The 13,826-nt window shown below is 41.7% G+C and overlaps 1 protein-coding gene across 1 annotated transcript in view; it reads left to right on the top strand.

Moving 5' to 3' along the window:
* Positions 1-13,826, top strand: part of tbck (TBC1 domain containing kinase) — a 55,905-nt gene that overhangs the window by 931 nt on the left and 41,148 nt on the right. The window contains exons 2-20 of the mRNA XM_061244827.1: positions 276-488; positions 1,346-1,418; positions 2,740-2,854; positions 3,104-3,177; positions 4,350-4,491; positions 4,935-4,995; positions 6,531-6,592; positions 7,423-7,484; positions 8,033-8,181; positions 8,638-8,776; positions 9,188-9,287; positions 9,603-9,652; positions 9,899-10,028; positions 10,602-10,700; positions 10,804-10,866; positions 11,036-11,162; positions 11,711-11,761; positions 12,563-12,646; positions 13,417-13,502. Coding sequence (XP_061100811.1) covers positions 296-488; positions 1,346-1,418; positions 2,740-2,854; positions 3,104-3,177; positions 4,350-4,491; positions 4,935-4,995; positions 6,531-6,592; positions 7,423-7,484; positions 8,033-8,181; positions 8,638-8,776; positions 9,188-9,287; positions 9,603-9,652; positions 9,899-10,028; positions 10,602-10,700; positions 10,804-10,866; positions 11,036-11,162; positions 11,711-11,761; positions 12,563-12,646; positions 13,417-13,502 — 1,860 coding nt within the window. The 5' untranslated portion in view covers positions 276-295. The remainder of the gene's footprint in view (positions 1-275; positions 489-1,345; positions 1,419-2,739; positions 2,855-3,103; positions 3,178-4,349; positions 4,492-4,934; positions 4,996-6,530; positions 6,593-7,422; positions 7,485-8,032; positions 8,182-8,637; positions 8,777-9,187; positions 9,288-9,602; positions 9,653-9,898; positions 10,029-10,601; positions 10,701-10,803; positions 10,867-11,035; positions 11,163-11,710; positions 11,762-12,562; positions 12,647-13,416; positions 13,503-13,826) is intronic.

Below are 13,826 nucleotides of genomic sequence, written 5' to 3'. Positions count from 1 at the left end.
CCTGGTAATTGCTTGTCTGCTGCTGATCAAAGTTGTCTTCTTTCTGGACACATCTGGTTAAGCTTGTAGAGTTGGTCAGTTGGTGACCAACTGGTTGACCAGTTTGAAGTGTCGAAAACACATCTTAAACCCCTTTGACCAATTTAGGATGGAATTTTGAGCAGGATAGTTTGCCACTGAGTTTGTTTTGCCCAGGTGAGCAGTGACATGCTGTACAGTAATGTTTGATTATGTTTCAGTTCACTACTTAATGTGAATGTGTTGGTTCTGAGCAGGGCAGCTTAGTGCAGTTATCATGCACCCCCTGAAGGACGCACAACTGGGGGCCTTCACTTTTTTCGCCTCGTCTCTTCCTCATGATGTGTGTGGAAGCAATGGGCTTCCGCTAACCCCAAACTCCATCAAGATCCTGGGACGCTTCCAGATCCTGAAGACCATCACACACCCCAGACTTTGTCAGTATGTGGACATCTCCCGAGGAAAGCATGGTACTCTCAGTCCTCCCACATTATTTTTTTCCTTTTCCTTTGTTTTCATTCAGACATTTTCAGTGGTTTCAGAACTGAGGGACCACATGCAGCAAAGCATATTTATATCATTGATATGTGGGATCTTTTAGTCTATGCGGGTGCCTAACCACATGCAAGACTTAATCACCAGGATATGGCTTCATTAGATGTTTGTTCCTTGCTCATATCACAGTAATGACATCTAAGCCTTAAAACACAGCATGTTGTTTGGGCTTTATTACAACTGGGCAAACAGTCTTGAATATCTGGTGGAAATTTACAGCAGCTTGTTTGCTTGCTGTAGGCCAATAGTCAAACTGTTCCTTAGGTAACCAAATGACCTGTTTATTCAGCAACATGGTACTGGAGATAGGTATTGTAGAGTAAGGGCAAATAAAAAGGGCTTTGTTCTGTTACTCTTAAACGTGTCATTGGCTAGATGTATTACAGGTGCACAAAACCAAAATGTTGGAGGTAAAAAAAATCTGTCTCTTAATCCTTTTTCCCAATTCAGTTTGCTAGTTTGTATCTTTAACAATATTGCATTTTATCACAACCAGGAAACGGTTGAAGTGAACAAAGACCCAAAGTCTACAACATAACTTTAAATGGCACATTTGTTCGGTTCATTGATTTTCTATTTCATTTCAAATTTGTGCAATGCTTGAGTTCTCACTATATTCACTGTCAGACATTTTATGGTTTCCTGTCCCTGGCATTGTGTTTGTATTGTTTCAGTGCTGTTTGTCTTCTCCCCTGGCTGTACATAAAGTATGTAGGGTGACAGCTATTTGTTGGGGTCACTGCTGAATCATGTTTTCTCTTCTGTTCTGTAGAAAGGCTTGTGGTTGTAGCTGAACACTATGAAAGCAGCTTGAACGATTTTCACAAGCGAGGCAATCCTGTGAGGTAGGGGTATTTTTATCAATAGAGTCAAGCTACATGACTTCTTCATATTGCAATTGCCTCATAGCATGTCTTGTCTAAGGCTTTGGATTTGTTACGTGTTGACAAGTTCTGTTTTTTTGTGATCAAATATACATGTACAGTATATGGTTTCTCTTAGTGTATCTAAGTGTAATGGGTGAAATACTGTTTATTTTCTATACTCGGAGTCCATAACACAGCATTCATACAATGCCAGTCTTCATTGTTATTTTCTGTTTTGTTTGAATTCATAGGCCTGCTTTTGAGACATTTGTTTCACTTATCTATTCCCTTTAATCAAAAATTTAGTAATGTATGCTTTAAAAAACAAACGAAGGCAGTATCAAAAAGACACACATCATACTTACAGTATGCTTACATAATATAATTTCAAAAAGGCTGCATTACTCATGAACTTGACCATAAATGCAATAAATTGTATCCACTGAAAAATAAAGCTCACTAATTTAAAAGTACACAGAAACTGCAGTGACTGCAAGATTAAAACAAACGAGTCATAAAAAAACCCGGAGGGACCGCGCAGTTCAGAGTTTGTGATGTCATGGGGAAAAACAGGCACAGAATTTATAGGCACAAAACATTACATTACATTACATTATTAGCATTTGGCAGACGCTCTTTTCCAGAGCGACGTACAGTTGATTAGACTAAGCAGGAGACAATCCTCCCCTGGAGCAATGCAGGGTTAAGGGCCTTGCTCCAGGGCCCAACGGCTGTGCGGATATTATTGTGGCTACACCGGGATTAGAACCACCAACCTTTCGTGTCCCAGTCATGTACCTTAACCACTACGCTACAGGCCGCCCCTGTACAAACACTGTACGTTTGTCTGAAAAACGTACGTTTGTCACTCGGAACTGCACTGCTTCTGCAGTTAAGCAGTGGCTCAGATGGCTTCTGATGAACAATGTACATATAATTAAATAGTTCACCTTATTCATTGGAGGTAAAGAAATTACTAACGTGCTGTTGCAGAATAGTGCGATCGCTATGTGGGTCAGTTCAATGGGACTTCTTGTAAAACTTTCTGGGCATTCTGCAAGAAAATTGAACAGCCAGTTTGCACACTGGAGGCTTTTCAGTATTATCACCACTTGGGTGGAACAAATTTCAAACCCAGTGAAATATTACCTGTCTGGCTTCCAGTATCATAATTCATTTAAAAGCACTACTGAAAAGCTCAGCTCAAAAGTGTATCCTTTACAGCACATGGCAGGTTATGCAAATGGCTCATAATAGGGATCCCCCATCCTCATACTGTATCTGACCTCTTGGTTTGCAGCCCAGAGAAGGTGCTGCAGATTGCTTATGAGGCACTGGAGGGACTGGAGTTCATGAACAAGCATGGGATGGTACATAGAGCCCTTGCCCCTCACAACATCCTCATGGACTGCAAGGTACAGTGTCAGTGTACCATACAGAGCTGTTCAGTGGACAGCAGTGTACAGTGTCAATGTGCTGTACAGACTGGACCATTGGCCTTTGAGACAGTGAAGTCATCTACTGCACTGACTCTAATAACAGGCTGAAGGTACAGTGTAATTGCACAACAAGGCCTGGAAGTATGGCTGCAATCTGCAGTCTTTATAGACTGGACCATGATGCCTTTTTTGACTGTATAAATGTAAATACTTGTTTCCAACCAGGGCAATGTGAAGCTTGCAAAATTTGGTCTTTATCACATGACTGACCATGGAGCAGATGTGGACTTCCCCATTGGGTGAGACCTCTCACTTGTATCTCCACTCTACTGTTCTTGGTGGTTCTTAAATGTAATTGCTGCTTTGGATAAATTCTGTTAGCCATAGGTCATTAGACTGGGTAAGCATCACTTATAATAATATGTAAGTTGGTATGACACATTACGGTAAGTCACATTGCATATAATAATTTGGTATGTATTACACATGTTGGGGAAATAAATCAAGGCAAGAAAATGCCTTTCAAAAAAAGTGTGCTCCCAAGTGGTTGGGCTCAGGTTGCGTGCCCACCACAATTGATCCACAGTGGGACACTTTGCTTTACAGTTGCATTAGTTCTTCCCAAAGTCATCCATGTTACCCACAGGCTACCAGTTGTCATCAGTTAAATATATGCCTATCTCATCACTGCTTGTGCACTCATGTAGCACTGTGTGTCCTGTAGGCTGTGAAGTTATTCAGAAAAGCGCATGTGCCTCAACTGCAGAGTGATTTGAGAGGCACAGTTTCTGACTCCAAATCATGGGAGGGGGGGTGGGGGAATCCAGGAGCAGTGAATACTCACTTAATCTTAAAAAAAGCTCTGTTCTCCTCTGTATTTTCCTGAGTTTAAACAACATTAGTATTAATCATAAAATAAGTCTGCTTTCACAGGGAAACAAGGATATAATGGAAAATGTATGTATCTGGCCTACCATTTTATTAAAACCAGTCCTGTCCTTGGATGTCAGAAGAATACCATTATTTCAAGTAGGAATCTAATTCTAACCAGGAGGCTCTCATCTGCTGGCCTCCATGTCAATCATATATTGTTGCAAGATGGAATTTCAGATGATTGAACATTTGTCTGGTTTTCCCAACTTCCTGTTCCTTAAAACGGAAGCAGCTTGTCTGGAGATGACATGACCGTCCCTATCTTTGACCATTATGGGGATGATTTAATATACCCTTCACCATGTTGGCATGCAATGAAATACTGTTAAGTGTAGAAATGATTCATTTTGGATTTCAGGTCTTGACATAATACAAGGGAATATATGAAGGGTCATACACTGTATAGCAGGTTTTATAAGCTCATGACGTCAATGCCTGATGTGTGCACATAGACCAGCATTAGATATCTGTGCAGGGGCATTGAATGGTTTTACAGTAAGTGGTTAGCTGGATTTTCTTCCTTCCAATTTATCTCCAGGTACCCGTCCTATCTGGCCCCAGAGGTCATTGCCCAGGGGTCCTTCCGCCCCAGTGACCCCTCCCACAGGGAGGCCCCCCTGCCCTCAGGCCCCAAAACGGACGTGTGGTCCCTGGGACTTGTGCTGTTAGAGCTTTGTGTGGTAGGCATCCTGAAACCAGCCCCAAAGATTAACTTCCGACTCCTTCCTTAGCATCCAGTCAGGAAAAGCCTTAGGCAATGAACAAACAGCATATTAATTCAGAAACACAGAAGGCTATGGATGCAGCACATCACTGTCTTGTCTGAAGCTTGGATTTGACTTTATCTCAAATATGCTTGTTGCTTTGGTGTTTGTTTTTTGTTGTTGTCTTTAAAATATTAAATGTAATATTTTAGTATTAGACACTAATTTTAATTCAGGATTGTAGTCATTAATCAGTGAAACGAGAAACATTTGGTCAACGTTTTCTAATTTCCTTTGCATTTCCATGTTTGCCGAGTTATTGTATTTTATTTTGCTTTTTATCACATCTTTAAACCATGCACATAAACACACAATGTGCTCGTTAAATTTAAATATATTATCTAATTTTTGTTTTGTAGGGGAGGCACCTACTTCAAAGTATTGATATCTGTGAAAGACTGAAATTCATTCTGACTCTTGGTAAGTTCCTTTCACTTATTGTAACTAGGGATGTGACAAATTGTCAGTTTTTGTAATTGGTTACCATCCCATTATTTAAAAGGTTAACCAAGACTGCTTATAACCACTTGGGGCCGTATCTTTAAAAATAATTTTATTTTTATTTTTAAATTCCTTTTTAAAACTGAGATTCCTGAGAAATGTAATTGCATTTTCAAACTTTATTTTCGGCCATCTCAATAGTTATATGTCAACATTGTAAGTCAGCCTAATTGCCAAGTTGAATATTTACGTTTACATTGTGTAACCTCACAGTTTCAGAAATCTGTGGTTCCATCCCTGTAGTTTATGTCCAGGCATGCTGGTCGATCGTGTGTCATTTTTAAAAAATGCATTGGTTAAAATTATAATTCTTCATGTTTTCATCCCTCTTCCATATGGCTTCTGCCTTCATGGCATAAAATCTGTTAATATGCTGCTGTTAACAACTGTGTGACAGACGGGGTTGTGCACTCAAAATTCCGTGGTCACGCAGTATGTGCCGGATATAATATAACACTGGGTCTATTTTTACCATAGGCGACTGGTCTAATGATTTTACTTTACTTTCAGGTCTCTGTACAATTTGATATATTTTTATGTGACGGTAAATTTGCATTTTATATCCTAATGCATTTTATATGGCACGGGACAAACATAGTGTTGGGATTAATGTGTCCATTTTTCGCTGAAAGCAGTGAATTTCAATATCCGATGGATAAATAGCCTAATTATAATGTATTGCTTTATTTATTTTTATGTAGCTGGCGCATTGTGGAAAGCTATGTTCACAGTTTGCTGGTAGTTTGAATTTGTGTGTCAATGAATAAACATGGATCTTCTGTGAACCTTAAGAAACTACATAACGTTACAATAAGCCATAAGTCAACCAACAGCTACATAAATGATTTGATAACTCAAATACTGTAGCATTCAATTCCCCGTGGTGTTTGCATTTTAAACCCCCTGAAATGGCCAGACTTGTTGACTGCTAGTCTAGAACCCGAAAAATATGCCTGGTGATGAACGTGTATTTATTTTATACTGAGTTTACCATTTCACCTTCAGAAAAAAAAATATATTGGTTATGAATTGTAACCGTTTACACCCCTAATTGTAACAGAATATATTATTTTTTCTTTGTCCAGGAAAAATATAATTTCAAAATATTTACAGTGCTGTGCCAAGAGTGACGTTTTTTCATCTCCTCACCGGCACGAAACATGGTGAACTATAAATACTCTGCTTAGTGGCTCCTTTGCTTCACAGTTTGAGAGAATTATCTAGGGGGCATTCGGGGGAGTCTGTGCGAGACATTAAATGATGATCTCCATTCCTTCCCATAATTCTTCTGGTTCTGGAGTTTTTGCATTAACTGAGGGCAGTTTTATGGCACTGAGGCTTGGGCACTGTGAAATCAGGACCCCTTATAATAATCACAATATATTTAGAAAGTGGTGTAATATACTGTTATTGCATGTTGCTGGTGATCACTCATGCTCGTATGTGGGTTCCAGGGTGCATGGACGACATCATCACGGTTCTCGCAGAGGAACACGGATGTTTAGAGAGGGTCAAGGTGGGTTTTTTTGGGGGTCTGGAAGTTCATTCTCTCTATCCTCACATGCCCCAGAGCCATCTGGGAAGTCAAGCTGAAGTCAGGCCCTCATCGATTTCTTTTTGGTCGAGTTGAGTTCCATGTCTCTGTGCTCTCCTATATTTTCCTGCAGGTTTCCTGCATTGCTGCACACTGTAATTATTCAATGAAAAACATCATCAGCACTGCGTGATTCTACATGCAGTTTCATAGTCATTTAGTCCAGATATTACCGGCTTGCAAATGATTCTGTGCATAAAGGAAATGGTTGAATGAAAAGCTAATGTGATCTAAGAGACCACAATTATACAAATTCAAATGAATACATTCTTCTTACCAAAGTAGTGCTTATCCTACTGTGGAGTTGGGTGTAGTTAGTAGACTGAATACTTATTTGGAATAAGTATTAGTTAAAGTTAATGTTAGCAGAATATTGCATAGTAGATAATAATAATACTAGCAAAGATAATATTCCAAGGAAAGCATGTATTCATAAATACACTTACAAGTTAAGTGCTTTATTAGAGGACATGATGTCTCTTCTTAACTGTATTTTATGTAAAAAAATCTATTGGTATTATATCAACATTTCGGCAATTACATTAATGATCAGTTAAGTGCTTTCTTGAGAAACTGGTGTAACGTCTATGAAACTGTGTGGTATTTAAATACTGTAGCTGAGCCTCAGGAATTGCCAAATACAAAGTAACATTCTTGTGTTTTGATATTTGTTCAGAAATTTCCCCTTAGCATTCATGACAACAGTGTCTGAATATGCGCACAACTAAATTTCTGCTCTTTGTACTTTACAGGAGCTGCCTGAGAGTGTTTTGGCTTTATTAAAGAAATGTCTGACATTTAGCCCATCAAAAAGGTAGCTTACATGGCTTTTTCCCCCCTTTATTTTCGAGTGACTCTCATTCCTTTAAAAAACTAGGTTCCTTTTTCGATAATCATACATACTTTTGTCAGGTTAAAAACACAAAATGTGATTGATCCTGGGAATGCTAATGCCAGAATGGCGTTCCATATTGCCATTTATATTTAGTGTATGTGCAGCCAATGTGGGTATTGTCTTTTTTGTGGCTCAAATGGGTTTGAGGCCTACTGAAACCATAGCATGATGCATAATTATTTATTTACTAATTCATCAGCGGGTTCACACATGCTTTGCATTTCTGTTAGAAGGTGTGTACTGCAATAATAAATGAGGCAATTGCTTCTGATTTGTAAGACAAGAGCAGGGATGTATGATATGGACTACAGGCCATTCAGTCCACCCAGGCTCCCAAAATGTCCCTCTGTCTGCTAAATGACCTGGCTAGCTATTGCCATATTAATATCTCTGCCTATGCAGTACTGTGTTCGGTATTGTGGGCAGTAGAGACTGTGTCCAAGAGTCAGTCAGTGTGTGCTTGGCAGGCCCACTCCGGCGCAGCTGCTGAGAGACCCGGTGCTGCAGGGCGTGTCCTGCCTCTACACGCCCTTCCTGAAGCCCGTGGGGCTGTTCTCCTCCTCCCTGCGCTGCGCTCACCTCCAGCTGCCCGATGACATCAGCGAGCTCTGCAAGGGTCCGTCTGTCCGCCGTTTGTGCTGAGAACCTGCCTGCTATGGGCTGGAAACACACTCCTTCTGTCCTCAACTTTACATCTAACATACATTTTTGACTATAATCTGGGTTTTTGTTCATGTTGAAGAAATATGTTCTATCAAACACTTGCCTTTCATGGGTGGTCATATGAGGACTTGGAGAATTGTTTGGACATATCAAACGTGTGAAGTGTCCAAGCATATTCTTTGCCTGGGGTTCATATGCTTAGAATCATTTCCCGATGATTTTAAATATGCATGTTAAATCATACATCATGTACAATGTAAATCATTATTGGACGCATATACTCAGTCTCAATGACATTTTTTAACATAAGGCCATGGACAAGTAACTTCGCAATTGGAGTTTCACATCTGTGCAAGGTGAGGTGCATTTTGGTGGTGTAATGGTATTAACTGTCGGTTTCCTTGTCCAGACGATGATGACGACTACCTGGCCGAGAGGTCTATTGACGAGGTGTATTACCTGTGGTGTCTGGCTGGGGGAGACCTGGAGAAAGAGCTTACCAATAAGGGGATCATCCAGTCCAAGCCCCCTGTCTGCACTCTGCCCAAGTAAACCCCATTTACCCACTGCAGTTATTATCCCTCCCTGTGAGCAATATACACAGCTCAAATGTATTGCATTTATCTCTCATATGAATAGACCCACTTACCTGCACACTCAGTATTATGCTGTACTATCATTCTCTGCCTGTTAGGACTGAATTGCTTATTTTGTGCTTTTAACTCCAGCGGGGGTATGGACGGAATGGACGTGCACATTGTACACAAATATCATGTGTAGTATACCTTTGACATAGTGCACAAAAGTCTGTTTGTGTTCTTTTTAATATATTGGCAATCATCACTAGTGGTCTGCAGAAACCTGGTCATCATTGTTGAATAATGCGGCTGATTGGACGGTAATTGGAGTGGCGTGTAGTTGTGGGTGTCGGTCGCGTCTAAAAAGGCCCTCTCTTCCAGCTTTCTCCTGGAGGACGGCGAGTCGTTCGGGCAGGGCCGGGACAGGAGCTTCCTGCTGGATGACACCACCGTGACCCTGTCCCTGTGCCAGCTCAAAAACGTGAGCTGACTTTCTGCAGAGTGTATGGTTACCGATCTGACACCTGCAGTGTCTCTTGTTAAAGCATAAAGAGGGAAGGCTGTATAAAAGCCAACAGCCTCTCTGGCTGTGCCTTGAATTGGAATTGCACATTTATTTGGAAAACCCTTTAGAAATGACATTACCTTTCTGTGAAAGGCATGTGATGGTTCAAGCCATCCAATTGTCTCACTTTACAGTCATCTTATTTTCCACTGTTAAAAGTTGGTGAATCTGAAAGAAAGAAAAACTGTGTTGGAATAACCACTTGAATAAATCCAAACTTCTTTGTTCCAGAGGCTGAAGGATGTTGCGGGAGAAGTGTACTACCCATTACTGGAGGATGAGTACGAACACATTATCTTCTCATTTTTATTTAATTATATAACACCATTTCAGTAATGGGAACAAAGGTTTGAGTCTTTATCCTCAGTCTGTCTGGAAACACATTGAGTGGGAGTCGTGTTATTGAATGTAGTTACTGAATTATTATAATCTACGTGCTTCTGTGTTTGCACCAAGGCAAGCGCATTCCATTTCAGTTTGAAATGAGTTCTCTCCAGTGCTGGTGTGATTGGTACTGTCTTCAACAGGCAGTCAAGTCTACCTCACTCCAATAGCAGCAACGAGCTGTCGGCAGCCGTCACGCTGCCCCTCATCATCAGAGAGCGGGACACAGAGTACCAGCTCCTCCGAATTGTGCTTTTTGACAGGCTACTGCAGGTACGCCCCCCCCCCCATCTCCTGTAAGAGCAACAGTTTTGTAAAGGCCTTTACTTATTTGGAGAAGACTTTCACACTCGCAGCCTAGCACTACACAAACACAGCTCCTGAAGCTCTCTGCTCAGTAATGGTACCAGTTGGAAGATAAGGTTGCTTATTTTGTCCTAGCTTACAGCAAATACAACAGGGCTGTTCTTTCTTTGATCTCTCTAAATTCTCAATGAGTGTGAGGTACGAGACATGAAGTGACATCTATGAGATAATCAAGCTCTGAGGATGTCAGAGTTCCACATTTTTTCTTTTTTTGCCCTCGTACTACCAGCACATCTCAACTTGCGCGGACGTTTGCCCTGTCGCTTTCGGTTCATTTCATCCTTGGTTCCTTTCTCTCCTTGGTTCCTTTCTCTCCTTCTACATTGATTCTTTTTTTGCCCTCGTACTACCAGCACATCTCAACTTGCGCGGACGTTTGCCCTGTCGCTTTCGGTTCATTTCATCCTCAGCTGTGCGTAGGCGGATTTATTAGACTGTCCCCAGTCTGACAGAGGCCTTTGTGCTGTGTTCCCTCTGTAGGCGTACCCATTCAAAAAGAACCAGGTTTGGAGGGAGGCCAGAGTGGACATCCCCCCGCTGCTCAGAGGCCTGGCCTGGGCAGGCTTGCTGGGAGTGGAGGTGGGGAAGCAGAGCCAAGAGGACTGGCGGCCGTTCATGCTTCTAAATGGAGGAAATAAAGTGGAAGATATTAACGGAAACTGTGCCCTTTCTGTCGTTACAGGGGGACATTCAGGCTAAATACGATGCCATAGATAAGGACACGCCAATCCCTACAGACAGACAGGTACCACAGTTCACTCTGAGCATTATTGTGGGGGTCTTGCAGGGCAAGTGCCCACAATTTTGACTGGTTTTGGGTAGTTCGGTATGCTTTACTATGATTTCCTGTAAAAGTTTCCTATAAAATGCCCGCCACACAGTGGTAAGGCAGTGCCCCTGTGTCTCCGCCCCAGATCGAGGTGGACATCCCCCGGTGTCATCAGTATGATGAGCTGCTCTCCTCCCCACAAGGTCATGTGAAGTTCAGGCGGGTGCTGAAGGCGTGGGTGGTGTCCCACCCTGACCTGGTCTACTGGCAGGGTACGTGTCCTCTATTGGTTCACTACATTCTGTGTACAGTACATGTAAACCTCTAATGAAGATGTCTCATGAAAAAAATAAAATAAATATTATTATTATATACTAATTCGGATACATTAGTGTGCTCATAAATCTTTCAGTTTTCGAGCACATGTACTTCTTGGAAAAATGGTAGTGTAGAGGCCTGATATGGGCGGATTTTCACAATCCTGCCGCTTTCTGATGTTGCTACATATTGTTTAAAGGGGTAAACTGCTGTCAAATATATTTTTAATTATTCTACGAATACGAATAGCCCACATAAGCACAGTATATTGTTCAATGTTTTTCTGTAAGGGTTACCGTGTTACGTTGCGGCACAGTGGGAAATGCGTTACAGTCATGTGACCACTAGACGGCAGTCATGACTAATTTTTCATATGTGATGCTGCTTAGTGGAGGGAACTTGAATGCCTGCCTCTTGTACAAAATATTTGTTTCTAAATATGTGTAATGTATTGTGTTATATTTAATGGATACAAATGAATGTAGTCACTTTCTCATTTCAGGTCTGGACTCCCTTTGTGCTCCTTTCCTGTATCTGAATTTCAACAATGAAGGTAGGAGAACAGCTGTCTTTGGTTCTAAGTATAGTAGTTAGACCATGTATTCGTTTTTTAGCCTTTTTATGCCTCCGCGCCGGCGGCATTATGTCTTTGGGTTGTCCATCCATCCGTCGGTTGTGCGTCAATTGTCCATTCGTCTGTCCGTTCCATTCTTCTGAATGCAATATGTCAGCAACGCCAAGAGGGAATTTCCTCAAATTTGGGACACACGTCCATTTGGACTGCTTAGATTAGATTAGATTAGATTGTTGTGGTTAAAGGTCAAAAGGTCAAAAGTCAAGGTCACTGTGACCTCTCGTCCATCCCGTTCTCATGAATGGAATATCTCAGGAATGCCTGGAGGTAATTTCATTCAAAGGTCAAGGTCTCGGTGGTCCCTCGCAAAAGACGTTTTTGGCCATAACTCATGATTTTATACACTAATTATGACAAAATTTCACACAAATGTCTAATAGGATAAATTGATGAAGTAATCAGATTTTGTATACAAAAGGTCAAAGGTCAACCTCTCTGTAACGTCATAATGTTTTCCTTACCATTGTAGCTTAGAGGTCTTGGGTTATTTTGTTTGTTGATTGGTATGACAGGAAACATTTTTTTCTACTAGGTATCATTCCACTGCTCTGATTTTAACTAAATATTCAGGTAGTAATGAGAAAAAAATATGTAATGGTGGCTGCTGGAATGGCAGTCCATAGGAACATGATGAAGACATGCAGGGTCTCGGGTGTCTACTCGGGTGTGTTTCGGTTCACACCTCTTTTTCTGAGTCATCCCTCCTTCTCTCTCTCTCAGCTTTAGCCTACGCCTGCATGTCTGCCTTCATTCCTAAGTACCTGTACAATTTCTTCCTGAAGGACAACTCTCACGTCATTCAAGGTGAGCCCTTCTGCCTGCCGCATAATCCGTGTTTGAGAGGGAATGTCGGCAAATGCATCTGCCAAATCCGTGCTTAATGAGCATATAGTTTGCACGCTCCGTGTCCAACACAGGGGGATGTCTGTGATAGGATCCTGATCTGTCTGACAGGCCAATATGTCCTCTGAGCTGTTAGAACTGATAGTGTAGAATCACGTTTCCCACAGAGGTAAGCACATCAGTGAGCTGCCTCTTATTGCAGTGATTATTGTTCTCGTTTTGTTATTGTTTATGAAAAGGGAAATTCATTTGAGCGTGTCTCGTTGGAGCCCACTGTTTATGACTTCCCATCTGAGATACCGCGCGGGTCCAAATGAAATTGCCAGCCCACAATGATCCATCAGAAGCTCATTTTGGCTTGGCTGGCAGACCAAGGAACAAACGCAAGCTTGCGTGCACGTGTACGCACGCCTGCACACACACACACACACACACACACACACACACACACGCATACACACACGCATACACATATACATATACATGCTCAGGCCCGCACACAACATTGTATGTGGACATGTGCAAATTGCATAATCTCCACTGCTGCCCTCTGTCATATAGCCTAACTGTAGAGGCTTCTTCAGAAAATATAATGCTCTCAGTGCTCTCATTGATTCACTTTTTATTTCAGCTGCATGCAGGAATAAATAAAATGTGCTTGTGATGGAAAGTGAGTGTCGGTGATAATAAATTCTCTCTCTTCTCCTTCTCCTTCTGCCTCTCTCCTCCAGAGTACCTGACTGTGTTCTCTCAGATGATAGCCTTCCACGACCCCGAGCTCAGCAATCACCTCAATGAGATTGGATTCATACCAGACGTGAGTGCTCTGCGGGAGGCCCTCGTCAGAAGGTCCTCTCGGCGTGCCGTGAATGGACCGGTCACAAGAGCGAAGGGCAACGAGTCTGAAGTTTGGCTCTGTGCCAAAATGAGAAAAAAAAAAATAATAAAAGCCCCACTTCAGCCCCACTTTCACGCTGCCCTTGCGCTTCGGAGATTATGGTACTCAAGCTGAGCCCTGCACAATTTCCTGCAGAGTTGGTATGTTATGATTTATCGGGTGTCGTTAATGACAGACATGACTGCAAATCCCAAGTCTGTGCCTCTCCCTATCTCTTGCCCAAATTAAGACAAGGTTAAAGAT

The sequence above is a fragment of the Conger conger genome, chromosome 6 (assembly GCF_963514075.1).
Source record: "Conger conger chromosome 6, fConCon1.1, whole genome shotgun sequence".
Taxonomy (NCBI): domain Eukaryota; kingdom Metazoa; phylum Chordata; class Actinopteri; order Anguilliformes; family Congridae; genus Conger; species Conger conger.
This window is presented reverse-complemented; position numbering and strand designations above follow the sequence as displayed.